The 25,343-nt window shown below is 44.1% G+C and overlaps 1 protein-coding gene across 1 annotated transcript in view; it reads right to left on the reverse strand.

Moving 5' to 3' along the window:
- dock1 (dedicator of cytokinesis 1) overlaps window positions 1-25,343 on the reverse strand; it is a 155,582-nt gene that overhangs the window by 93,101 nt on the left and 37,138 nt on the right. The window contains exons 19-27 of the mRNA XM_079292770.1: window positions 24,244-24,341; window positions 22,461-22,550; window positions 21,349-21,449; window positions 21,111-21,239; window positions 18,602-18,710; window positions 15,757-15,827; window positions 13,077-13,183; window positions 7,498-7,625; window positions 5,271-5,366 (exon numbers count right to left, since the gene is read on the reverse strand). Coding sequence (XP_079148896.1) covers window positions 5,271-5,366; window positions 7,498-7,625; window positions 13,077-13,183; window positions 15,757-15,827; window positions 18,602-18,710; window positions 21,111-21,239; window positions 21,349-21,449; window positions 22,461-22,550; window positions 24,244-24,341 — 929 coding nt within the window. The remainder of the gene's footprint in view (window positions 1-5,270; window positions 5,367-7,497; window positions 7,626-13,076; window positions 13,184-15,756; window positions 15,828-18,601; window positions 18,711-21,110; window positions 21,240-21,348; window positions 21,450-22,460; window positions 22,551-24,243; window positions 24,342-25,343) is intronic.

The raw sequence follows: 25,343 nt of genomic DNA on the forward strand, positions 1-25,343 counted from the left end.
CAGAGACTATGTACAGCCAAAATAATATTTGCGTTTACTCTATATTAATATATGTCGTATAGCATCAAATAGGGCTAATACCATATGAATGAGTGGGGACGCAGCCAAAAGAAAGCACTTCGTCGACAGCGCCTGCAGGAGCGTAGACCTGAAGTCACTCTCAAAGCCAAAACCACTGCCCCAAAAGACAGGAAATGCACCAAAGTGGTTTCAAGGGCATAAAAGAAGCATCTACTGTCACAATATACCTTGCAAACGACTAGACGTCGCTGGTTTCACCTCCACAAGCTCCACCATGCTGCTTTCTGTTGGCTACATGTGATCCACACCTCCACTCCTGTACATGCCGGGTAGGTTTCTGTCAGTAGTTATGCTGTAGCATCAAGAGCGAACTAGATGTTTATCTGTACGAAGTGCAATTGATTGAATATGTGCAATACTGTGTTTTTCTACTGTTTAAAAAAAAAAATTATTAAAAATAAAAGATATTTAATATGCAAAATATGAAAAGTAAAAACGGACATCTACAGAGCTCTGAACGTCTGGAGAAGACAGACTATAATTCGCAAAGGAGAATAGTAGCATTGTCGGCATCATAGCTCTACTTTCATCAAAGCAAACAAACACTGCGAGCTCTTTTGCCGTTATTTGCACCGTTAACGGCAAGAAGCGGCTCAGCCGGCACCGTGCTGCGAGGCAATATCAATGCCCCCAATCGCGTAAAAAGCACCTCCAAGCACGGACAATAAAATGTATTTTTTCACTTACCGTTGATGGCATTTAGAAATTAGCATCTGTTTGAATTACATTTGTTCAGGATCATTGTGACGTCTGGATTATCAGGTGTTGCCAGAAAAGTATGTTGCTTTTGACATTTTTCAAAGTCGTGAGCAGCACAAATGAAATGTCATTCACCTCAAGTGCAATTAAGGCGTCAGCAGAAATATCAGAGACGAATATCTCTAAACGCGTGCCGACAAAACTAAAACTATATGCATGGACAAACACGTCTGCGGGGTACGTGAGGAAATGTTACGTCGTCAACCAAACGTGAAATTTAAGATTTAATTTCGGCTTCGTTTGAAAATTTCAGTGTGCAAAACAATAAACTCGACAATTATGTGACAAAAAGCAGGAGATAAGGTTGAAAATCCACCTAAAATCAGCCCTGCATCTCTTTGATGTAGTCGGGCGGAGCAGAATACGACAGAGGGATGAGCAGCGAAGGGCTTTTGGTGCAGGCAGTCAACCTTCCGAAGAACCTGCTTCTGATCCAAAGCTTGCACTCACAGCACAGTGTTTGCCCCTCACCATTATTACAGCCATGCTGTGTGTGGTGGACCTTCGGACATGTCCATGTGTTCGTGCATGCAGCTGCCTGATGTTGCCGCAGACCAGCAGCGAGGTGAACTTGTGAGGTAAACTGGGGACAAAGCTCTGAGTAAATGCCCCAGAGAAGCAGAGTCACCCTCACATGGATGCATAAAGCTGCAGGAGCTGATGTTGCTTGAGGGAAACACTGCCCCCCCCCCTCCTCCTCCTCCTCCTCTCGCCCAGTGGAGGGCCATCTTTACAGGGCTACCCTCGGCTGGTTGTTAACAGCACAGCACTGAGGGTGCAAACAAGAACCCCAGCTTCACATCTCGAATTCTTACACCCTTTAACCGCAGTCCTCCGTGGTTTGAAGGTGACGAGCGTCACCACACGACTCCCGGCGGTTTTCACACAGCTTTGACAGTGAGCACACGTCTGTCATGAGTTGTCGCAGGGTCGATACACTCGGGAGGATGCTCTGTCAAAGTTTCAGCACAGGAGGAGAGGAGAGGTGCAGAGAGTGAGTGATAAGTGCACGTTTGAGGCATTATGATTCAGTGCCATATCTCACTATGCTTCTTTTCTGGGAGAGCTCTGCAGCAGTCTGGCCAGCAGGAGAGAGAGAGAGAAGCACGAAGAGAGGAATATGTGGACGGAAACAGATATAAAAACAAAGATAAAGAGAGTGAGATATTTGGTCAGCGAGTGCATGCAGCAAAGAACGAGCTCCAGCCCCTATAGTCGCTCAGTTCCATACTGTAAATCAATAGCACAAGTCCTTCCCCTGCAGCTTTCCTCTCCATTCCTTCTGCACACTGCAGGATAACCAGGAAGCACTGCAGCCAACTCTGACCACAACCACAACATTCAGGTAGAGCTCAGGTCTGTTAGGCATACCGTATTATTCATTTTGACATGTAGGCGATAGCTGACCATGCAAAGCACAATCGCAAAGGTCAGTATGGCTAACATGACAGGATAAGACAACCACAAAGCTTTGTTTTTATTGTTTGGTTGGAACTTTAAAAGCAGAGGATTTTCCCAGCAGCATCTTAGTACCCGTGTGTATCTGCAGGGCTCATCCAGAGGCTTAAAACAGGAGGAAGCTGTAATTCAAGGGCATTAAGGTAGAACTTGGTCATTTCAGCAAGGACTGCAAATACGTTTCTGCTACTATCCGAATGTAAATGTATTCACAAGGACTCATCTCAACCAGCGTGAGGGTGGTCATGAATATAAAGATACAGCCTGCTGGGATGTCCGACGATGCAAATGTTCGGCGGAGCCGTGCGAGTCGCTAACAGGCGTAGCACTGCGGTGACAACACACAACAAAACCGACGCCCCCCCCCAAACTGTCATTGTGATCAGTCTCATCAACATTCTGTGTCGACCACCTCCAGCAGAGAGGAGAAAAGGAGAGGGAGACAGAGAGGCGGGCGACCGAGTAGAACATTGATGCATAAATCGAAATGCAAGAGGCTGCCACTCAGAGGAACAAGGTCGGTAGTTGGCTGCGATGTTGTCTGAGCAGCAGCGCGCAATCTGCCTGCAGACTAGGCAGCAGTGTGCCCAGCGGCGGCAACAAAGGTCCTCTGATTAGAAAGCCATGACACTTCCAGCAGCGCTAACTGGGTCTCATAGCTGTTCAAATTCTCGCTAGCCTTATTGATCATCAAGTAGTGATGTGGGGAGCCGCTTCAACTGCAGCTTCCATCCCAAAGCACTGTGTGATGTACAGTGTTCGAGTGAACGATCCATAGTTCTTTCAAAAAAGACAAGGCTCTGGTGTGACCTCACACGCCCACTGGGTTAATAGGAGCACTCTGCACACCGACGCTAAATATTATGCAGGCACTGAGAAATGTCAAGGCAATTGAGGTCGGTGGCTAAAGGCGCCGACAACGGCGAGGGGGTCAGTAGGGACGATAAAAGATGCTGTAAATAGATGAGGGAAGTAAGGTAGAGAGCAGCTGCAGCACATGTGCGGTATACAAAGTAGATTGTTTCAATGGGGGCCACATGAGGTTATGGGTAGAGCAGTTTCATTAACCAGAAAGGAGGCTGGTCTGCTTTTGAGCAATTCAGCAGGCGGTGCTGGAAGCACGGAATGCCATTTTATCTGCACCACCGGAGGGGGGGGAATGGATGCACTTAGTATAATACAGCAGAGAGGAGGCCTGCGTGTGCTGCCTTCATGAGCGTTGATAGCCTTTAACACAAAGTGGTGCAGGTTCCATATCTGAAATGATCAAGAGCAAAAAAAAAACACTGCAGTGAAAGATAATGGCAGAATGTGAGCGGCGAAGGCAGCTGGTCCAAGTCCTAATAAAACATCTACGAGCAAACAGCGTCCCGCCTGAGCCTGCATCCCTGGCATCACAATGAATGAGATGGGAGAGCTAGAGTGAGTGAGAGTCCTAGACCCCATCCAGGCAGCTGTCTGGGAGAGAAGGGGTAGCAGGGATGCCTCGACTCAATAACAGCTTCATTAGCTTTGCATTATACAGCGCCAGGCTCGCTGGCGATCTGTTACACAACAGAAGTTCACGTGATGAGCTTGATGAGACACCTTTAGACGGAGGGAGAGACGGAATGAAAGAAACGGCTGCAGAATCCCTGCTCTGAGAAGAATGAAGGGCAGGACACAGGGGACAGAGGATGATTATTACAGCATGCTGACATAACACACACACTGGATAATTAGTGCGCGGTAACTCGGGGTACTTTTTTTTTAAATTTTTTAATCACTCTCTGCTGGTACGGCTCAGTAACTGGTGATAAAAGCAAATACGCTTCCATTTAAACAGGTGATGCAGTTTCCTTCTGCTCCCCATATGGAGAGGGTGCCACACACACACACACACACACACACACACACACACACACACACACACACACACACACACACACACACACACACACACACACACACACACACACACACACACACACACACACACACACACACACACACACACACACACACACACACACACACACACACACACACGATAAATAACCCGAGACAGGAGGATGCTATGCCAGCCAGTAATAGTATCGATATAGCGAGTCAGTATCATACGACTCCCCATTTTCCAATATAAATTTGATGTCTGGAGAAAATGTCCCTCTCATCACTTCGTTGTATTTAAGTGAGCAGTAAAAGTACCTTCAAGTACCCTCAGAGGGATCTCCATCATAAAACAAAAGCTCACTTTCAAAGTCACATCACCAGCTACATGCGGCTCTGATTAATACAAGCATCAACAGGATGCAGCACAATGAGCCAGAGAATGCCTCACTTGATATTCATGACTCGACGAATACAGAAGTTGACATTCATTGGACTCTTTGGACTCATGAAAATGGATGAATGCTTTGCAGATGGAAATAAGGCAGACAGCATATTTATACTATGACTGATAAGTGCTTTAATTGCCTCCGAACTCCAGCTGAGAGAGTGATTGGGAGAAGAATGCTAACGACAGTGGGAGGGATACGCGGGTTGTGTTCCTAGATTACAGCACAGAGAATCAGATATGTTTAAATAAAAGACAAATTTAAAAAGCAGGCAACGACATGCATACTAAAACATCGTGAAACAGCAAAACACACATACACACACACACACACGTACACAAACAACCGAGTGGAGAAAGATATGAGCCGATCAAAGCAAGTCTGAGATTGAGGTTGTGTGAAAGCATTCCACCAAGGTAGACTTTACCTTTAATGATAGCTTTGGAATGGAATTGGAGTTGCAGTGGGCCTCTGGGAGCTAAGCTGGTTGGGATACAGGAGCCTCTAAATTGGAGTGTGCCTGCGTGCATGTGTGTGTGTGTGTGTGTGTGTGTGTGTGTGTGTGTGTGTGTGTGTACACAAGTGTACGAGTTTGTGTGTGTGTGATAACCAGAAGAAAACAGAGAGTGGGTGGTGGGTACACAGCAAACTTACAATGTGAGGGGACTCGCGGCCCATTGAAATGACGGTCCTGTTAACGGTCCTCAGCAGCTTCTCCATGACGATCTGCACGTGCCACTGGGTGAGACCCTGCAAAAAAAAAAAAAAAATTAAAAAACTCCAGTCATTTGCGATAAACATGTCTTCTAATTTCCAAATCTGTGGCTCCATCGTTTTTTAAATTAGATTTCAAATGTCAAATTGACGAGTCTCGGAAGAACCCGCAAACCTGGATTCTGAGAGGCTGTCGGTGATTCAGATGGACGTAGAGCTCGTCATGTAGATTTGCAAGTAGAACACATCACCATAGACAACGCATCTTTAAACAACTGTTCGGTTGCTATCGTACACAAAGTGATTCCTCAACACTTGTCAATCTGTGTTTGTTGAAAAGCATACAGTCTTTTCAAAATATACTTCTGTTTTCACAGGAAACAACTTGGCAAATAGGTTTAGGCTACACTACTATTTTATTAGACTTTGGTCAAAATAAGGGAAGTGGCATTACTTAAAGGAAGAGCATGTAGCAGAGGGATATATTTGGAGACATGGATTATAACATTATTAAGTATGTTTTCTTTCGTGTATAATCACCTGAAAATAAGAACCGGTGTGTTTCCAATACCTTACAATGAGCAGTTTATTTCTACGGTAGCCCAGAATGGACAAAACAAACAGGCTCTAGTTCACGTTTTCGCATTAGACACCCTAGATCTACTTCAAGCTTGGGACACGGGAAAAGTTTCAAATCGCTTGCAATCTGCAAACTTCACTACTAGATGTTGCCCAACCTTACACACGAGACCTTTAAGTACGGGAGTTACACAACAAATAAAGCAGCGTTGACTTCTGGATTCACACGGGACACGAACAACTCCAACTGCTTGTTTCTTGGTCCGTGGCTCAACTTTCCACAACAATTGAATGAAATCTGTTCACAGGTTGCTTTACTGCTTTTGGTGTCATTACAACATCTCTTTGTCTTCATCAATAGATATTGCAGCCAAAATGCTTTATGCATTGTGAATCCTGTCTTTTGGAGAGGGAAACAGTTGTACCGCTATCATAAGTGGGATGTTTTTTTCCATGGACTTGTTTGTTAGTGAGTTTGAGTGAGCACAGGGCTTCTCACTGTCTTTACCCATCTGTGGGGGGAATCTTCCAAGCAGACCGAGCTCTGCAGCGTCAACCTTAACGGTCAATAATTTACACAGCTCTTTCTGCGGTTGAAGAACTCGTGCGCGCAGGTCTGTGCACACACACACACACACACACACACAATCACAGAGCAGCGCTGGGGAGAATAAACTATCTGAGGAGGGAGTATCGCCTTCCAACGCAGTAAGTGTGACACACATCAGACAGAGCAGGGCAGGGAGAGGAAGAAAAACACAGAGAGACAGAAGGAGTGTGAATGGGAGAGGAAGTGGGAGATAATCCCGAACAGAGTGGCGTGTGGGAGGCCAGGCCGTGGTGATCAATGGTGAGGGGAGTCTGAGAGGGCCTGAGGGAGGACATCAGGTGTCTGGGCATGGAAGAGGATGAAACACACTCAGGAAGCAGCTGAGTGTTTGTGTGTAGGCGTGTGTGTGTGTTTGTTATAGCCTGTGCATGAGTGTGAGAGGAATGTGGACTTGAGTGAAAGATAGATTTCAGTAACAAACAAGGAGCTGATTAATCCATTAATTGATCTACAGAAAGTCGAGGACAACTTTGATAATTAATTGTTTCATCTAAAGGGAAGATTGTCAGATGTGAACATGTTCTGCTTTCCTCCGTTGTATGTAATTGCAAATTGAATGTTGTAGGGGTTCGGTCAGGACAAAACAAGCTATTTGATGACATCACTTTGGGCTCTTGGAACTTGTAATGGTATAGTGGTCAGTTCATTTATGCTACTAAACAAATAACTAATTAATTGGATAAACAATCAATAGATTAACCCGTGATAGCTTTGACTGGCTACATAACTGGGTCAGTGATCGATTTATCAGCAGGGCCCCATCACCAACTCGACAAGTAAATTAACAGTGCTGTAAAATATGCAAGCAGGGCAAACAAATACATGAGGAATAGCACACTGATTAGGAGCTATTCTGTCAAACAGCCACAGTCGAAACGTGCTTTCTTCTGTATGGAGGTTCTCCTGGACCCCCTTGATCTGCTACTATTCATCCCAGAAGGCAATAAAAGCACATAAAACTAGAGCGGTGTTCCTCACCACATCCTTCCTGTAGAGCACCTCCAGGATGTCGCTAAGCAGCTGGCAGCAAGCCTTGGGCTCATCGCGCCTCTCCAGGTGGAACTTCAGCTGGTCCGTCATCAGCGGCAGGAAGATCTCTCTGCAGTCTGCGGGGACGCCAGCAAATACACACATTTACAACCCCGCTCAACACATGGAGCAGATGACGGATCGCACGAGGCAGGGCGACATATGCTCTCGACATACTCTCGACGAAGACGCACGCAGCTTGTTAATGGCTTCCTCGCAGCGCAGAGGATCAAATTAAAACCATGGGCAGAATGAATTCATTAATTAAACTGAATGTGGCAAAATCTCCCAAAATCCTTTTGAATAGTCAGAATAACCGCCAATCTGAGCCAGACATATTTTCAGAGCACAGCTAATTAGTCCTGCCGCAAAAATGACATTATTGACTCATCGTAGAAAACAATACCTTTCTTGCCAACTGTCAAAGTAACAGTTATAATTAATTCAACACAACATACAAACCAAACCCAAACGAAAAGGCGGCAACATCAAAAAGTGAATTTCCAATTGCACAGGGAAGAGAGTTTGGTTGGCAATTGGACATGGAGGACAGCAGAGATAAGTCAGAGTATTCTCACGGGAGGTAGACCTACGGCAGTCTGCCACAAAATTATCATATTGGTTATTAAACCTTCCGATTTCAATCTTAGTGGCATTTGTATATGTCTGTGGGGTCATATTAAAAGCCTTGGCACAAATACTGGAGCTAGGGTGGTTTAATGAAAATATGCAGAGTATCAGTTACGGGGTTAAGTGAATATTCTTTCGATTTGTGGCGAGAATATAAATTGATAACCCCTCTGCCAGAAAGTTCTAAATAAAACACCTCTCAATGTTCCCGAGCAGTGCTCTGACAAACACAAAGGGAGAGTATTGATATTAATGTCATATTAAAAGGAAAAAAGGAGAATAGGGTTCAAATCAAGAAATATTCACAAATTAAAAAGAAAGAAATGGTTCACTTTACAACATAAAGAAATAAACCCGATGGAATAATACCTAAAACTTCCAATAAAGGTTCATAAAGCATCAAGGTGGTATGGGACATGTCCTTGGGCAGTAAAACCGTAGGACGGTAAAAGGGAAAAGACCCGATTAGCCAGAGGCAAAAGTATTGAATATAAAATACTTCACCCCTACCGGACTCAATAAAATGAGTCTCCCTTGTGGAGGAATGTTCTGGGATACACGGGTGAGTGGGTAGAATGTGAACTGCCCAGGTCACCGGAAGTTATGTTTCACTGGGGACAAAAAAAAAAAACTATAGTGATGTAGTTCAATAAACAGTGCCCTATACTAGGGTGAGCTGAAAACTCCTACACTGAAAGTATGTCGGGACAAATGAGGGGAGTTACATGAAAAAAAGATGAAACTGTAAAAATGATATGGTTAAAGAACAATGAGACTTCAGCGGATATATATCCGCAGGAAGCAACCTAACCCTGGCAGTAATCTTCTTCTTGTTATTGGAATTGTCGCCATGTACTAGTGTCCACCACATTATTGCAACCAAATAACTACATTTATATCAATGTCTGTTAGGTTACCTGCCTGCTTTTTTTGGTGTGGGATATTACTTTTATAAAATCCTTTAAATTAAAAAAAAACTTTAAATTACATAAAATAAAAGGACACCTTTTAAAAAGCAGTACACTGTGTGAAATCATCTCCCATGCGGTGGCAGACTACAGGCACAACAGTTCTCTTCAATACCAATCTTTATAATGACACGGTGGGGGGGGGGGGGGGGGGGGTCCGCTGTTCTAAAGGGCTACCCAGCAATTCACAATCAATACAAGCTCTCTGCTTCACAGATAATGGCACAGCTTCAACAAGCCACTCAACTGGGACACGATGCTACTCCTACCTTCATTACTAATGAAAACACACACGCGCATACAAACATAAAGTTCTGCCAACAGTCAATACTGCTCAAGGACGAATGATTAACAGCGAAGTGTAACGCATAATGAACAGCGTGAACTTCGGCGACCTCTTCATAAACGGTACCCAGAGGTATTAAACATGAATCCATTCGATGTCAAATTGAACAGTATGGATTGACACAGTAGAGGTGAAGATGAAGACACGGCTCCACACAGAGACAATGCACAGCCTTGTATTTAGCAGTTTAACAAATAAAAGGATTCTGCGGAATTTACACTTTAATGACTCGGGCATTGATTAGTGCATCAATTACAACATGATTCTCCTGTAGCAATCTAGGAAATCTTAGATGGTGATTTTGTATAATCCTCATTCAAAAATAATTACAGGGAAGCTCCTATTTGAAGAACTAAATATGGGGTCCAAATGATGAACCATCATTTTGCAATTATGCAAAAAACCCACGCATCAACTCTGTGTGTTGAACAGTGAGAGTGTTCTTTTTGTAGAAGAAGAAAAATAATAGAAAATTTAAATTTTGATATCCTTGTGGAGAGAAACACGTCACGTTTGAGCTGAAGGTGGCGCCAAAGGAAAGGTTTATCCTCAGAAGAGCATGAAAGTTACCAACATTTGCATGTCATTTTTCCTCATTTTTTGAAACCAAGGCTGGGGCAATGATTAGGCAACAGTGACCAAAATATATAATGCTTTCCAACTGAGGATCCTTAAATTGGTCTCTCAATTGAACAGAAAAAGGGAGCTCACTCTTCGGGGAGCGTGATCTTGCTCAGCAAATGTCATGGCAATTGTTCCTGTACATTCTTGTGTAAGAAGTTGACAACCTGCCTTGAGTTTGTTACTAGAGGCAAGGAGGACATCAAAATCAAGAATATGCATCCTAACGTCTTAATTATCCACCACTACCTACATGGAAATCCAACGATCACTTCTCGCGGTGTAAATGTAGTGCTGTTGGCGACGCTGGATAAAAGCTGAAAAGGATCACCAAAGTCAGTAGGTCTTACCCCGAACTATAAAATAGTCAAGATATTTCACTTTGAACCAACGTGTTGGACCTGTCCACTCTGCCGCCCTAGAGCCTCATGAGCAATAACCCTACAGCCACTGGTCAGTGGCAGGAAAATGCTTCGACAGAGTTTAGAATGTTGACTGTAAATCTGAAAAATCTCAAAAAAACAAATAAGTGACTTGTTTCTGATGGCAGTGTTATGGATAGGCTGCTCTACAGTGGAGCTAAGACAGTGAGTTTTTTTATGCATGTGTGCGTATGTGCTTCGTAATCTTCCAGGGTTTGAACACAAAAGCAAATCTCCTCTCTGAGGGCGTCTTAACATTGTGTAGAGTTTAATACTTTGTCTTTACGGGGCCCCCTTTCCCTTCATGCCTCCTTCCAACTCAAAATACACACCGGTAGTAACACACTGTGACACATAAATGGACACATGCGAGCGTACATATGCATGTGCACACACACACACTAGCAGCAGGGCAGGAGCGGGACAAGCAGATTGGAACTATCAAGCGAGGCCATGAGTGCATTCCTCAAACTTCCAGCGCAAACAGATTTTAGACGCTACAGTGATTTTCCCCTTTAGCACAGACCGGGAGAGCAGCCGACATATTTGTTCGCTTCAAACGAGCCCATTTGCGAGTGATTTATGCGCCCGTGCCGCTCTCTCCTTTCACATCATAAACAGTGAAGGTGACACGACGATGTGCCTCCAAAATAGAAAAATAAAAAAAGACGACACAAAAAACTTCCCTCTTTTCCGAGTTCATTAAGTTTCCATCTGCAGCGGTGAATTGCGTATGCAGCATACCAAATCGCACTAAACACGCAGCATTTCAATTTCAAACGTATACACGAAGCCCTTGGAGAAAAGGATGCCGTCTTATTGACTAAAAGCCGTCATTTTGAACAGAAGTAAGACCATCGGGGACTGAAAAACACTCATTTAGGATGTGCTTTAACCCAGAAACAGTTAATATGGTAATCACTGTGCAGCCTACAGGAAGAAAAGAAAGACATTCAATGCATATTGATGAGCTTAGACAGCCCAAGTTCAGCATCTAGGTGGATGCCTCTTTGCTCCAAGTATTCCAGTTCATTTGACTTCGGGATTGGCTGGCAAGGGAACCTTTTAGGGCCCTCCTGGGGATCGGGATGCATCTAACAACCACAGCTGATTCGACCACCTTTAAGAACTGTCTGGCTGATCCATTTGCTCGTCGCCCTGGTCATTATCTGTAATAAAACATCTCCAAAGTGGAGGCACAGCTTGACACCGACGTGAAAAGGACAATTTTATTGGCAGTTAAGCCTTCTCAAACACTGGTTTAAAAGCATGCATACGCTTAATAGACTGCTGGAGATGATCAAAGCACCAGTGCGTGAAGCTGTTGTAAGGAACCGAGCGGCGGGATATCCTGCGTCTGCATCACAGCAACGAGTCCTCCGTTCACAAGCATCGGGGAGGCTTGCCTTTGCACACCAGCAACACATCAATAGTAATGACCGGAGCATGACACACTGAGCACTTTGTGCTCCCAGTTTGGGACGCGCTATACAAATAAAAAAATATTATTATTATTTCCCTCCAATAGTTTCTCACTAAAATGGCCAAACCAACCAATCAGACAATCTTAAGATGTTGAGTAGTTAAGGCAGAGAATCTTACACAGTTATATTAAACATCAAACTAGGTTATTCATTAGGACAAATGTGCCATCAGACCCAGTCCAGATGCCACATTGCTCTCCTGCACATCCATGCTGAACTGAACACGTGCTGATAACGGAGGCGGAGAGCAGCCGTGCAAGCGGATAATTGCTGTCCACTTCTTTTACGTTGGCCGAACGCTCTGAGACATGCGCCGTCCCCGCCAGCCACATTAAATCACTGTTACCATTTCATTGGGTTGAGAACTTTTCATTTAATTTACCATCACACACACATGTGTGTGTGTGGCCATGTTTGTCTCTCTCTCAGGGCCTAACCTAACATGGCCTCAGAGGACTGCTGCCTCCAGCAAAATGATTGGCCCTCGACCGTCACTGCAGCAGGATCCAGTCTGCAGGACGCCGCAGGATAGCCCGGCTGCAGAGACCGGACCAGATTCTCATGAACCATCTCTACATCTCTACCTGTCACATTTGCCATCAGAACATGGCCAGAATCGTGTGGCGTGTATGGTACTGGAGTGTTGTTGGGGTGTGACAAGGAAAAGGAAACGAGTACATAATGACCTGATAAACACACTTCAAAGAAAAAGGATTAAACAGTAATAGATGTAAAACAGAGAGGAGAGGGGCTGAGACTTGAGGACCGGGTAGATGTGAATACTGACTTTCTGATGCAGACAAGTCCTGTTGATTTTAGCAATGAGATCACTCAACTCTCTTTGATAACAAGAGGGATTCCCACTACGCCTCACCAATGACCTGGACTAGGGGCTCGCACAGAGCTGGCAGGAGGAGGCAGGTGGTGCTTGTGATTGCCTATATTACTGCTCCGTGAGTGGAGGTGCATGCACTGAATAACTGCGAGTACAGTGTGTGTGTGTGTGTGTGTGTGTGTGTGTGTGTGTGTGTGTGTGTGTGTGTGTGCGCGCTCTCACCGTGATGAGTAAAGAGATCGCTGTGGACAATGTCAATCAGACAGTCTAGCTTCTGTTTCACCAGGCGACCAAGAGGAACCTTTAGGATGAATTCGGTGAACAGCTTGCTACGGAGACAGAAGGAGGACAATAAAGACAAAAAGGTCAGACTGATCCGGCGTCTTGAGCTGGCTGACTGCTTCCCATCACCAGCAATCATCCAAAAACGCAATTAAAAAGGCCCTGCACATCCACACAGGTACTTTTCAGATATTCTGGATAGGGTGTGCGAGACATGAGATATTTGTCAACTGACCCAGAAGAACTGACCTGAGAACAGCTTGTTACAGGAGACATCTCCGGTTGTATTAGTAGCAGAGTATTTAGAGTATTAGTACCCTTCTCAAAGTACTTTGGACTATTGCAGGGGGTATGTCAGATTTCTTTTGAATGTCAATATAAAAGTTAGTTATAAATAATTCCTAAAATAATTGTATTATAATAACTTCATTAAATGGAAGTCTGACAAAACGCATTATATATTCCATATTGTAATCAGCCCAAATAAGTGAAAACACCTGGGTGTGTGGGACCTTCACCGCCAATAGCTCCAGTAGACTTAAGTGTTGTTCTTCTGTTGCACAAAGCTGCTGTCGTGAAGGCTGCCTAGCTTGATGCAGCCTTGTAAACAATGCAAACTATTCAACTGAATCGTTTTTCCATTTTGCAAGACTACAAACAGCACAGCTCAGCAAGATCCTACACTATGGGCATTCAACGATTCAGAGCCTGAGAGATAAATCTCCATTCACGCAGACACATAAAGCTGACATTTCCTCCTCAATGAAGAGGCCAGGTGCTTGTTATGCTGGCAAGCTGAGGCTCAAGGAGGAAAGAAAAGGTTCTGGCAGCGGATGAAACACCCTCACGGTTTCAATTTAGTCACCTCCAGTTCGGCCTCAACCGCTTTTTCTCTCGTTTCCTCGAAAGCGACAGAAAAGCGTGTAGCATTGCACTTGTTAAAACCAGGTAAGGATGCACGATTATGGCCAAAAGGATCACGATTATTTTTGATCAATACTAAGAATCTGATTATTTCTCACGATAATTAATTCATTTTAGGAACAAAATATTTGTTTTGCATTTTCACATTTAAATAAAACTTTTGAAATAAAATTAGGATTAAAATAATCAAAACTTTGCATCAAAATTAAATTTAAAATAAGGTGCATTTTCATTTTGCACGCCTGCTCTCTGTCGGCGTTGCATTTTAAAAGTCAAGACCACAGTTGGTCATGTGGGAGTACAAGTCCTACTTGCGGGAAGCCAAAATCATGATCACGATTAATATTCAATGTATTGTGCAGCCCTACAACCAGAACAGGTGTCACCCAATAATGCAATCATCATTTCCTGGTAGCAGTACAAATGCTTGTGCGCCTCATTATGAAAGACACAATGAAGAGTGAACACCATGTGTTGGACTGAGATCAGTGTCAGACTCTTGAGAAGGACGTGCCGAATTGAATCAAGAAGGAAGGTGAGGCAAAAAAAAAAAAAAAAAGCACTCTGTGAAAGCTGAATGGAGGAACGGCGGCCGGTTGACAGAATGGATGGGCTGGAGGACTATCTTCCACCTTTGACAAAACAGCCCCCGCTTCACTGCGGCTGTGATAGCGGTGGAGTGGAGCCCAGGCCAGGGGCAGGGATTGGCATGTCCTGTGTGGCCAGGAGTCTGCTGTGAGAATGGCTGCTGCCCGGGTGCTGGATGTGAGCAAATGAAAAGGGAGCTCCTTTGCCGAATGCACAGCACATGTCAAGGTGTGGGAAATTACCTAAATGTAGTCTCTGAGTCGCGAAAAAAAAAAAAAAGTAGTGAGGTTTTCAGATGGTTAAAATATTTGTTGAAATAGTAGTTCTACTTTGCACGATATTTCAACAAATATTTTAGATTATCTTAATTCATTTTAGAAAATGAATTAAGTGGCCGTTTTGTGCCGTGTCCTTGCAGCATAACTGATCAAAGACATTTAAATGGCGCAGAAAACCAAGGGCACACCCATGAGGCAGTCATCACGAATGCAATGTAAAAAAACTAAAATGTATGAAACTTGAGTTCCGTCATTTGAAATCTACAGTCCATTAATTTCAATAATGTAAGAAAAAGTCAGATGTTAATGGTGGATTACAAAGTTTTCTTTTCTGTATTTATCTGTTTTTATTAATATATATATGTATATATACACACATGTGAGCATTTTAACCGCTGCCCAATCACAGTACAGCTACATAATGTTGGGTTGTTGACTAAAGACAGCCTGAGGTAGAGAGAAAAGTCTTTACAGCGGCAAAACCTCCCATCAGCTTGTTAGGGATTCTTCTAAACATGACATTTTAATTCAAGCGGCAGTTCCAAAAACACAAGCAATTAAGATTCTTCCTTCCATTCTCCAGCAAAATAACATTGAAGTCTTTGGAACGTTTCCTGTGCTTCTTCAGCAACAACCCGTCAGTTTGAGAAACTCACAGAAACATGCAATTTACAGTCAGGTCTCACAAAATAAAAGCACATAAATGGTGAGCAGAGCGAGCAGTTCACCTCTATCAATGAATACTTTTCCCTTTATAGTTATAATTGTGTACTGCAGGCGTCATTGTAACAACAAGAGCATTAGAAACGTAATGGATCACATGAAATTACCTGAGTTCCTTTGGATCAAAGACCAGCTTGACGTCATTGACGATGGTGGGAATGTACTTCAGTGCAGCGCCCTTAACAAAAAAAAATTAAAAAAGAAACCTTTCAAGTTAATTAGTTTACATTTTGCAGGCTATTCCATCCCACATTAGTACCGGTATATACAGTGTTTTCCATAGCAGTTAAGTGTAAATGTTTCACTCATGAAAACAGTGGGGCTCTCAGTAGCACACATGCTGTAGTACACATTTCTCCTCCAGTCGGCCATAAACTAGAACAATTAATCCGTTGATGAGAATAATACTTGTTTTGATGAGCAATATGCTGGAACGTGTTTGTATGATACTCTGAGCGGCTCTGCGTTGTGGGAGGTGTTATGACGAGTAATAAATAAACTGGGATCCATGTCCGATATCTCTGGAATGATATCTTGATAGATACAGCCAGATATGATCTACATGTACCCATCAATACTACAATGAAAACGTGAAGTACGTGCCACCAGTGTCCCATAACAGAACCTTCATCAATAACGGGAATGATTAAGGAAGCTGATGCTTCCCTCTCCAACTGCCTGCTGCTAAAGGCCGGCCAAGGCGGGTTGGAGTGTTGATACAGCATCTGTGCAAATTAGCAGCAGTGCCGCTGTGACTCTCAGAGGTTGATTAGCGATACAGAAGTAGCCCAGCTACGATCCCGTTTGTTACAGCGCATGGTTGTATTTCTGAAAATGTGTGAAAGGTAATTAGCGATGTTCAAAGGAAGTTGTTGAGCGAGCAAATGTTGGACTTCAGACGGGAGTTTTGTTCAAGTTGTTAGATTTCCTGAACATATATCTGATCATGTCTGCACGCAGAGGAACACTGTGCTGTCTCTAAAGCTCCATTTTTCAAACATGGATATAGTCACGACCTCCCAAAAAAAACGAATAAAAGAGCTTTAATCTAATCTCATCTAGATATTTTTAGTGTGTGTGCATATCAACACCTCCACCTCCCTCTGCAGACAGAAAGAGTCTGGGAGGCTGAAACTTGGGATTTCAAAAAGTAGCTGCTTAACTTTGATTCGGTTAGCAATCCTGGCTCTGCTCAACTGCATCTGTTTACACTTTGAAGAAGCCATTTCATCAGAAAGTTTATTTTTTTTATACTTTGTTCTCAGCAACAACTTAAGTGCCACCTGTTGTGCAGGGATGTGTTGTGTGAAGTGTCACAGCTATTCTCAGAGGAGTTGTGTCTGCTGCTCCTCTTCCTGTGCGCACCACACACTCACCAGGAGCACGCATTAGTCTGTGTGTGTGTGTGTGTGTGTATCAAAGTTTTTGCCTGAGTGTGTTTCGGTCTGTCCAGATGTTCATCAGGATTCAGACTTGAGGTATGATGGGACTGCTCATTAGCTTCCACCTGTCACAGTGCTTTCACAAGGGCGGACTTGGGAAGAAACCAGCATTCCTCGCTTTCGCGCCCGTTCCTCAAGATCAGTTTTTAATTTACTGACAGTAAAGCCAATATCTCACCCAATTACACAGCAACTGACTCCTAATTGACTCCTGAGCTTCTCCCATGGTTGAGCGTGCACATGGATCTACTGTAGCTGTGCCAATATGCATGTACACCGCGATTATGTTATCTCTAAAAGCGTAGGCGTGTGTGCACATCAGCAGGTTTCGAGTGCACCTGCAAAAAATATAGACGCTTGTGGGTTTTGTTTCAAATGTGGAGTCACTGAGTTTGGGGTCAAGGGCAAAAACAAATCCAAAAACAATGGAAAGAGCTGAAAGGCTCAATGAGCAAGGCAGTGAAATAAATACCTTAAGGAGCAGCTAAAGAGCAGAAGGCCAGAGGAGCCCCAGACCACAGGACAGTCAACGTCAGAGTGAGACGGAGAGGACAAACACACATATAGACGAACAGAAAGAGAAGAGAAAAAAAACACAGAACAACCATATATAATGTGTGGATGCGAGAAACATGTGAAAGATTAGGGCTGCAGGAAAAAGCATAGAGTTCATCAGCGTTTCATATTTGTTGCAGCAGATGCATTTCGGTTCCAGACTGAGCCCTCATCATTTTAATATTTTGGGAAACACATTTACTCGCGTTCCTGGCAAAAGCTGGACGAGAAGATCGATACCACTCTCGGATCTATGCGGTAAACACTGAGAAACCACAGAAAGTAGACAGTTAGCTTAGCTTAGCATAAAGACTGGAAACGGCTACCCTGTTCCAAGGATATAAGGTAAAAAACTAGTGAGCTTCAGAAGGGCCTGTGGGCAGATTTTGCTACCTTTGGACAGAGCCAGGTTAGCATTCATGCTAAGCTAGCTGGCTGCATCTTAATAAATAAATAAATAAATAAATAAATAAAGATCTAGATCTAGATATATATATATCTTACATTGACGGAAGTGGTGTCGGTCTACTCTAACTCACTCTGAGTATTTGCCCAAATACTGAACGATTCCTTTAAGTATCCATTTAAGACGCTCTTTAATATACACCTTCTTTTGTTGTATACGCCTAACAATTTTACACAAGAGAGCAAATGAGAGTAAAGATCGGGAAAATCTGCACAAAGAGACGTGCCAAAAGGTGAAGAAAACAGATAATACAGATCCCTCAATGAGCAGAACATCAATGTTTCATAAGCTGCTGTATATTAGTTTATGTCTAACAAGACAGATGCGTCTACAACTACAGAGCATGCCATCCAAAGCAAATCACAGCAGATGTATTAGTATTATTCACTCCGCAGCAGTTGTTTACTATTCACTCAGCAGCAGCAGCTATTTCTGGGCAAAGAGTTGGAGCGACAGCATGCAGTTGGAGTCGCGCGATAGTCGGCCTACCTTCACCATGCCAGTGTTCTCTGAATTACTGTTCATCATGTCATTGAAGGATGTGAAAAGGTTCCTCAAGGACTCCATGAAGTCAGCCTCTCCTTTGTTCTCATAGAGCCTGGGAGGAGATAGAAGTTGAGAATTACATTGGCAGACGATCACAAGGCTGTTGTTTGTTTCATCCCTGTGCAAACAGCCCCACCCGCAGTGGAAAACAACAAGAGTTTGATGCTTCCCTGTTAAATCATTCAATGCAGCCAGCAGAATGGCCGGTGTTTATTATCTGTGCTAATAATTTTGGATCGGAGCCACAGACGTCACTCTTTCTTCCGACCCGGATTAGCATTTAAAACAACACGACAAGACCCTGAAGCACCTGCCTGCTGCTGTTGTTTTGGACACAAAAATCAGAAAAAAAATTAATGACCTCTGCAAATGACTCTCCCCGAATACTATTCGAGGAACAGAAAGCAAATGTCATGCGAGGTTACTTTCTAAACGTGCGTAGCAAATCTCCTGCGAGTTTGGTTATGTGGAGCAAATGCTGCCCAGAGATTGCAGCCACCAAAAGCCAATGATCACAGAACAATGGCTGGACAATAGTGCACGGCGACACAAAGCAGGGCTTCCTCTATAATCCACCAAACATGCAAAATGCATTTCATCCCACTTGCAGAGCCCATAAATCTCCCCAAACTGGGTAGTAACTGTAAATGAGCCACGTGGTGCTCATTGCGAGGCAATTTAGTGCATCAACCGCTCAGATTAAATAAATTAAAAACTTTTGAGAGACTGATTGAAATTGTTTTCAAAAACACACACTGAAGCAGAGAGGGAGGCAGGGTAGAGAGGTGTGAAGTGTTTGGATTGCTCCACCGCACCAGATTTCACTGGCCCGCTTCTAGAGAGGTGGCTTTTTGTGTTGCCACAATCTCTCATGGGGCTGCAGGCATTACATGGCCCATGATAGTCACTGTTGAGGGCTTACAGAAATCATGGGATTAGAGCCATCCGTCCTGGGCTCCCACAACAACAATTACTTAAAGCTGCCTCTCACCTGGGGCACAGAGGAACAGAGTTGAGCTCCTGACAGCCACACCACTCACAAGTCACAGGGGGGGGGGGGGTTAGAGGATCTCCTCTGCGGGGCCCGCGATGAAAAGCCAAATACGTGCACATACCTCTGCACCTTCATGTCAGAGCTGCATGACGGGCTTCAACAAACACAGCTTCAGACTTGGGGAGAATTTCTAACTCGATAACAAAGGCCCGACGGAGCCGATACTGACACCCAACCAAAGGAGGCGCTTCGACAATGACAAAGCCCAGACAGGAGGTCCTCTTTAAGGTTGCGTGAACACGGACGGCCCTACAAGAGAGTGGCGTTGCTGGAGTCTGATCCGCGGGGCAAAGGACGACGCGTCCTCTAGACATCAGACAGAAAAACCAATCAAACTCTGCACACTCAATTAGACCAGGATCATACATCAGCCCCTCCATCTCATTCAGCGGCTCTACAACACTACCATCCGTTTAACATCTCCGCAGCCAATTATAAACACAAATTTTAAATCACCACCTCGCCATTAACACCATTCATTTGCACCTGTTGCAACTTCATTCCACAGCAGTGGCACACTGTGGAGAGCACAATCAACACTGCACACAATGCTGATTTTGTGGTACAATTACAGCAATATACAAATGAACTATTCGCAATAAGCCAACCAGCGAGAAGTATAAATGTTCTTTAGAACAGTGGTTCTCAACTGGTCTGGCTGAGGGACCCACCATCACCCCTTAGTGACAAGCCGCGACCCAAATCGAGGAAAAGTTTCAACTTCTCAAATGTATTTCATGAAAAGATGGTGCAGTTTGAACCTGAGCTGAAAATGTAGTCGTAGTGTAGGGAGCTCTCTTGTGCAGAGAAATTGTTCCTGTAACTCCCCGTCCCACACGTTTCACGTCAACGAGTAAAACTGCTTTGTTTGTTATGTCTGCAGCTTAGTCCATTTGTAATGCAAAATGACCATTTGCCTAAATTCGAGCCGTGGTCTGTTGTTTTAATGTCATCCGCACGTCTTCAATTCGTCTGTCAAATTACACCATAAGTAGAGGTATAGTTTTCAGTTCATCCTCTGCTGATATTAGCGTTACAAGGCATTAACGCCAAATATTGTTAAGGAGTGTAAATAGACGGCACTCCGCTGCATAAAAAATCCCCTTCAAAATAAAAGCACACATTCTTTTTTTTTTCAGGCAAAGGCAGACGGGTCCGCGACCCAATTTTGTGTTGAGAATCACTGCTTTAGACATTTATTTCCCTACAAAATGTGGAGACCACTACCCACGTCTTCATCACTTGGTGATAACATGGCATGAAATCCCTCTCTAGACTCTGGAACAACCTGTCTGAGGAGATCGGGGCTTCTTAAAGAGGACCTACTGATTAAAGAGGACCCGCTGGTTAAAGAGGACCTACTGGTTAAAGAGGACCTACTGGTTAAAGAGGACCTACTGGTTAAAGAGGACTCTGGAGCGGACGATAAACTTGAAGATGTACTCCAGAGCCTTCATGGCCTTCAGGAGCTGCTCCGTCAGCTTTTCAGCGTTGTCCACATAGTTCTTCAGAACTTTGGTCAGCTTCCTTCAAACACAACAATATAGAGTCTGTTAAATCTGCTATTCACACAATGGGATAGAAGTTATTACTGTAAATGTCTTTGGTCTATTTGTGCGGAGGGTAAATAACTCACGTGTACGCCAGCGTGGCACTGAAATGCTTTCGAATGTAGGTCTCCAGGACAGGGTTAAAGTGTTGGAACTTTCTGTCAGCTATAAGCCCAATTATGAACACCTGTCAGAGAACAGACATATCCGTTAGAAGGTAAAGCACATTGCTTATAACAAAGAGCAGGAAAAAAATATATGCAGAGATTGGGAAGTTAAACCAGATTGCAGTCGAGCAGAAAGACATTTTCTCTCGATTCATGAGCCGGCAGATGATCTGAGACCACAGACAACACAATCTCGACATGCTGTCTCGGACAATCAAAACTGTTCTTTCGAGATGTACCCCACGACGTTAAGGCGACAGCATTGTAGAGAGGATTCTGTCAGATACCTTGTCAACTATTTGACCACAAACACTTGTGGCTCATACTCTCATATATTTTGTCGTACTTCGTGCTCGATTCCTCAGTAAAATGAGACCCGTTTTTAACAAGCAACATGACCAAAATGCTACCTTGGCCCTACAAATTCATGCAGATTAATGCAGCAGTGATACAACATAAGGTACAATGTGTCTGTAACTGATGAGGGAATAATTTGTGAGCTACAATACACACATTTTCTGTTTTAGCTCTGTAACGTAGCACATGGGATGTAAAATGAGACAAAGCTGTAGGAACTGCAACTATATTGACTATATACTGAGGTAGAGCCAGAACAACAAAAGTATGTGAATGTACAAATACTTGTGCACTGCACTGCACTGCCATGGCACAGGTAAATCATGCTCAAACACACAGCATATAGAAGACTATTGCATTGCTCCTATCATACATTGTTTTTCTGCTCTCTCCCGAAAACAAAAACAAATGGATTTGTCACCCTGGTGGTTTGGAGCTACAGCTTAAAACAGGAAACAGACAGTACCGCACAAAAAGGTTTTGTTGGTAAATCAAAAGGGCCAACAACACAGAGCAAAGGCGCCTGTCAAGAGAGGTGTTTAGCATATGAAAGATGTGACAACATATTATATTTGCATCTGCGCTGCGAATGCGTCGAAGTGTTTATTCCCACTGACAAGAAGCTCTCCCGGTATGAATTCTGCTCCGCTGTTTCAGTCCGCTTCTTTGCTTACCAAGGCATCGAACACCAAAGTATCAAAAGTGTCACTGTCAGAGTTCTCCATCATGATGTTGAAGAGAGCATCCAGAGTGTCTTGCAGAAACTAGAATGACAAGAGGCACAAAGCATGTTACGGCAGGCACAACGACAAAACACGGACATGGAAGTCGCGGTCTCACTGGCAAAATGCCAGAACTGCTTTCACTGCTCTTCCAAATCAGACTGAGTCAATTTGGAAATCTCTTCCCTCTTTCAGAGAGTACATCTAAAGTGATAAACGACCTTAGGCCCAGTAAATTACCTGTCGTGTCAAGAGGAACAAGACATAAAAACCCCAATAACAGAGTAAGAGACACGGCAATACACGAGAGCAGTCAAACCAAGGACCTCTGCGGGATGTGTACACTATTTTGGGCAGAGAGTGGAAGCAGAAAATCTGCAGCAGGGGCTTTAACACCAACACTTGGTGAACAAATACATCCTTCTAGAGCTGGGCCATTCGGTTCAAATCCTCATCCTACTATTGCTAATAATATTGCTTCAATGCTGATACACTGTACATGGCAAAAAATATGCAAAATGACATCAAGTTAGAACAAAACAGATGTTCAGTGCAATAACTTGTTAATCTTAACCAACTCATTTATTATTCTTTATCATGAACGCAAACATGTTTAATGTGAGCCCATGAAACCCAACTATGACGAGATGGCAGGTGAACTCCTGCTCCGACAGGGCTCTGCGCTGCCTTTTACAGCTGCTAACACGAGCAAATATAGCGCTGTGAAGACGCTGATCATTTCCCTGTCGGCAAACGGAGCCTTCAGTGTATACTGTGAACGGTCCGTCATCTGGAGACGGATGTGATTCATCGCGCTCTCAACGAGAGAGAAACATAGAGTGCGTTGTCAGGAGGTTAAAGCACCAAGCAATCTCACGAAGGCCAGACTGCGTGACAGAGACATGGAGGAGTGACCTGTTCACGCAATAACAGAACACATCAGGGTGATAAAACACACACAACTGACAGCCATCTAAACCTCCCATGATTTCTCTATGATCTAATCTGTATGCATAGTATCTAAGAAACAGCATACGCCCATAGCAATGTATACCCTGTTGAGAAATCGTCTCTTAACTGCCACGCTGAAAGAGTTGTGTAATTGCAGCCTCGGAGAGCTTCGGAGCGATCGAGTGCGAATGTGCTGGTAATAATAATCACACTCCTGTGGTTTAATGAACTGGTCCAGCTGTGGTTGACACATCTATCTGGCCTGATCAAAACTGTTTGGGTGAAGGACTTCCTCAGATACGCTGCAATCTGACAGCACCCCCCCCCCCCCCCCCCCCCTACCAGCCCATGCTAAACTTGATCTGGAGACTTGATTCATTCGTCTGCCCCACGCTGAGCACTTCAAGGGCCTGCGTACACGTGTGGCAGCAGCTCATCTCCTGCCCTTCACTACACCGTGTGGGGTGCTCTGTGCGTCCCTCCTGAGCAAACATGTTCCCTCCGACAGTGAAGTCATTTGTGAAACTGCTGCCAAGAAGCTGTAACCTTCAGCAAACACTGAGGACGGTGACTGCCTTTGTTTTAATGCCGCCAGCTGCTGAGGTATATACTTTGTGTTTGTTTTGTTGACCTGGTGGGAGGAGGTCCATTTCCAAGGGTACAACAGTTTAAAAAAAAAAGATGGTGAGTTAAGATCGTGAGTTGCTTTGAATGCACCGACTCGACGTTAAAACAAAGACGACGGTGTAGTCGGCGCATTGCAGGAAGACTTTCGCCCTCTGACCTTGACGACCTCGCCGCCTTCCACCTTCATCAGCTGACGGAGGTTCTGCTGCAGCAGGCTGGTGTTAGAGCGCCACTTCAGCAGGCCAAGCAAGTCCACTGAAACAAACAAACAAGCAAACAAAACAAAAAAGCCATTACCACAAAGCGCAGCGCGATGCTCATCCTGCCGACGGTAACGCGGCGTGAAGAGAGATTGAGAGGCAGCGAGAAATGACAATTAAGGTTGAACATTTGAATTTAATGAGTGTTGTGGGGCCATTTGTTTGAGATGTCACAAGTCAGTTAGTGAATTTCCTAAACGTGGCGCAAGTCATTCTATTAGATCTCTTACTTTAATCATGGAAAATGAATTTAGTCACGAGAGGATGAGTCATGGCGCGATTAATCACGCTCATGGGAGCGCTCGTTCAGGCCGCCTTTGGCAGGTTATCAAATTGGGAGTCTCAAAATGTCCATTTGTTATTAAGGGACGTTAGCGCCAGCCTGCTAAACCAAGTTAGATCTTTCATAAAGTTAAAACACATTGGATTAATAATTCATTCATCAACTAATCGACCCAGCTATAGACCAGTGCAGGTATAGCAGATTCATGGTGTTTATCAGCCAAGCCGTAGAAAAAGCAGCTGAAGGTCTCCCTCTTTCTGCTGGCCGATCAAGCATGGCGAGACAGTGATGTATGCCGATCACCTGCAAACCTGACAACCTATCAGGGCTCAGTCACAAGACCCTCCCCGAGGATGCACGTGTTTGAAACCTGTAGGCGTAGCCACTCAGAGAGACAAATGTAATAAAATGAGAATAAATCATCGATGCTGTTAGAGGCCACGGCGTTTGCAACACGTGGGACAGTGAGGCAGGGTGTGTGCGCGAGACGTGGTTTGCGTGGAAGTGCCTGCGACAAACAATATCTTGCTTGAGAACGGATGTCTTCGTAGGCAGCCGAATTCAAAAGCTACAAAGCTGGCAGATGGAGAGTGGTGGAATAATCAATTCCGGGAGAGTAGGTTACATCATGATGCAAAAAAAACCTTAGCATTAGCATTCAAATGTTTGTTTTCGGTGCAACTGCCTGATAAGAGCATTTTTGCTCATTTTTAA

Source organism: Melanostigma gelatinosum, assembly GCF_949748355.1.
Source record: "Melanostigma gelatinosum genome assembly, chromosome: 21".
Classification (NCBI taxonomy): domain Eukaryota; kingdom Metazoa; phylum Chordata; class Actinopteri; order Perciformes; family Zoarcidae; genus Melanostigma; species Melanostigma gelatinosum.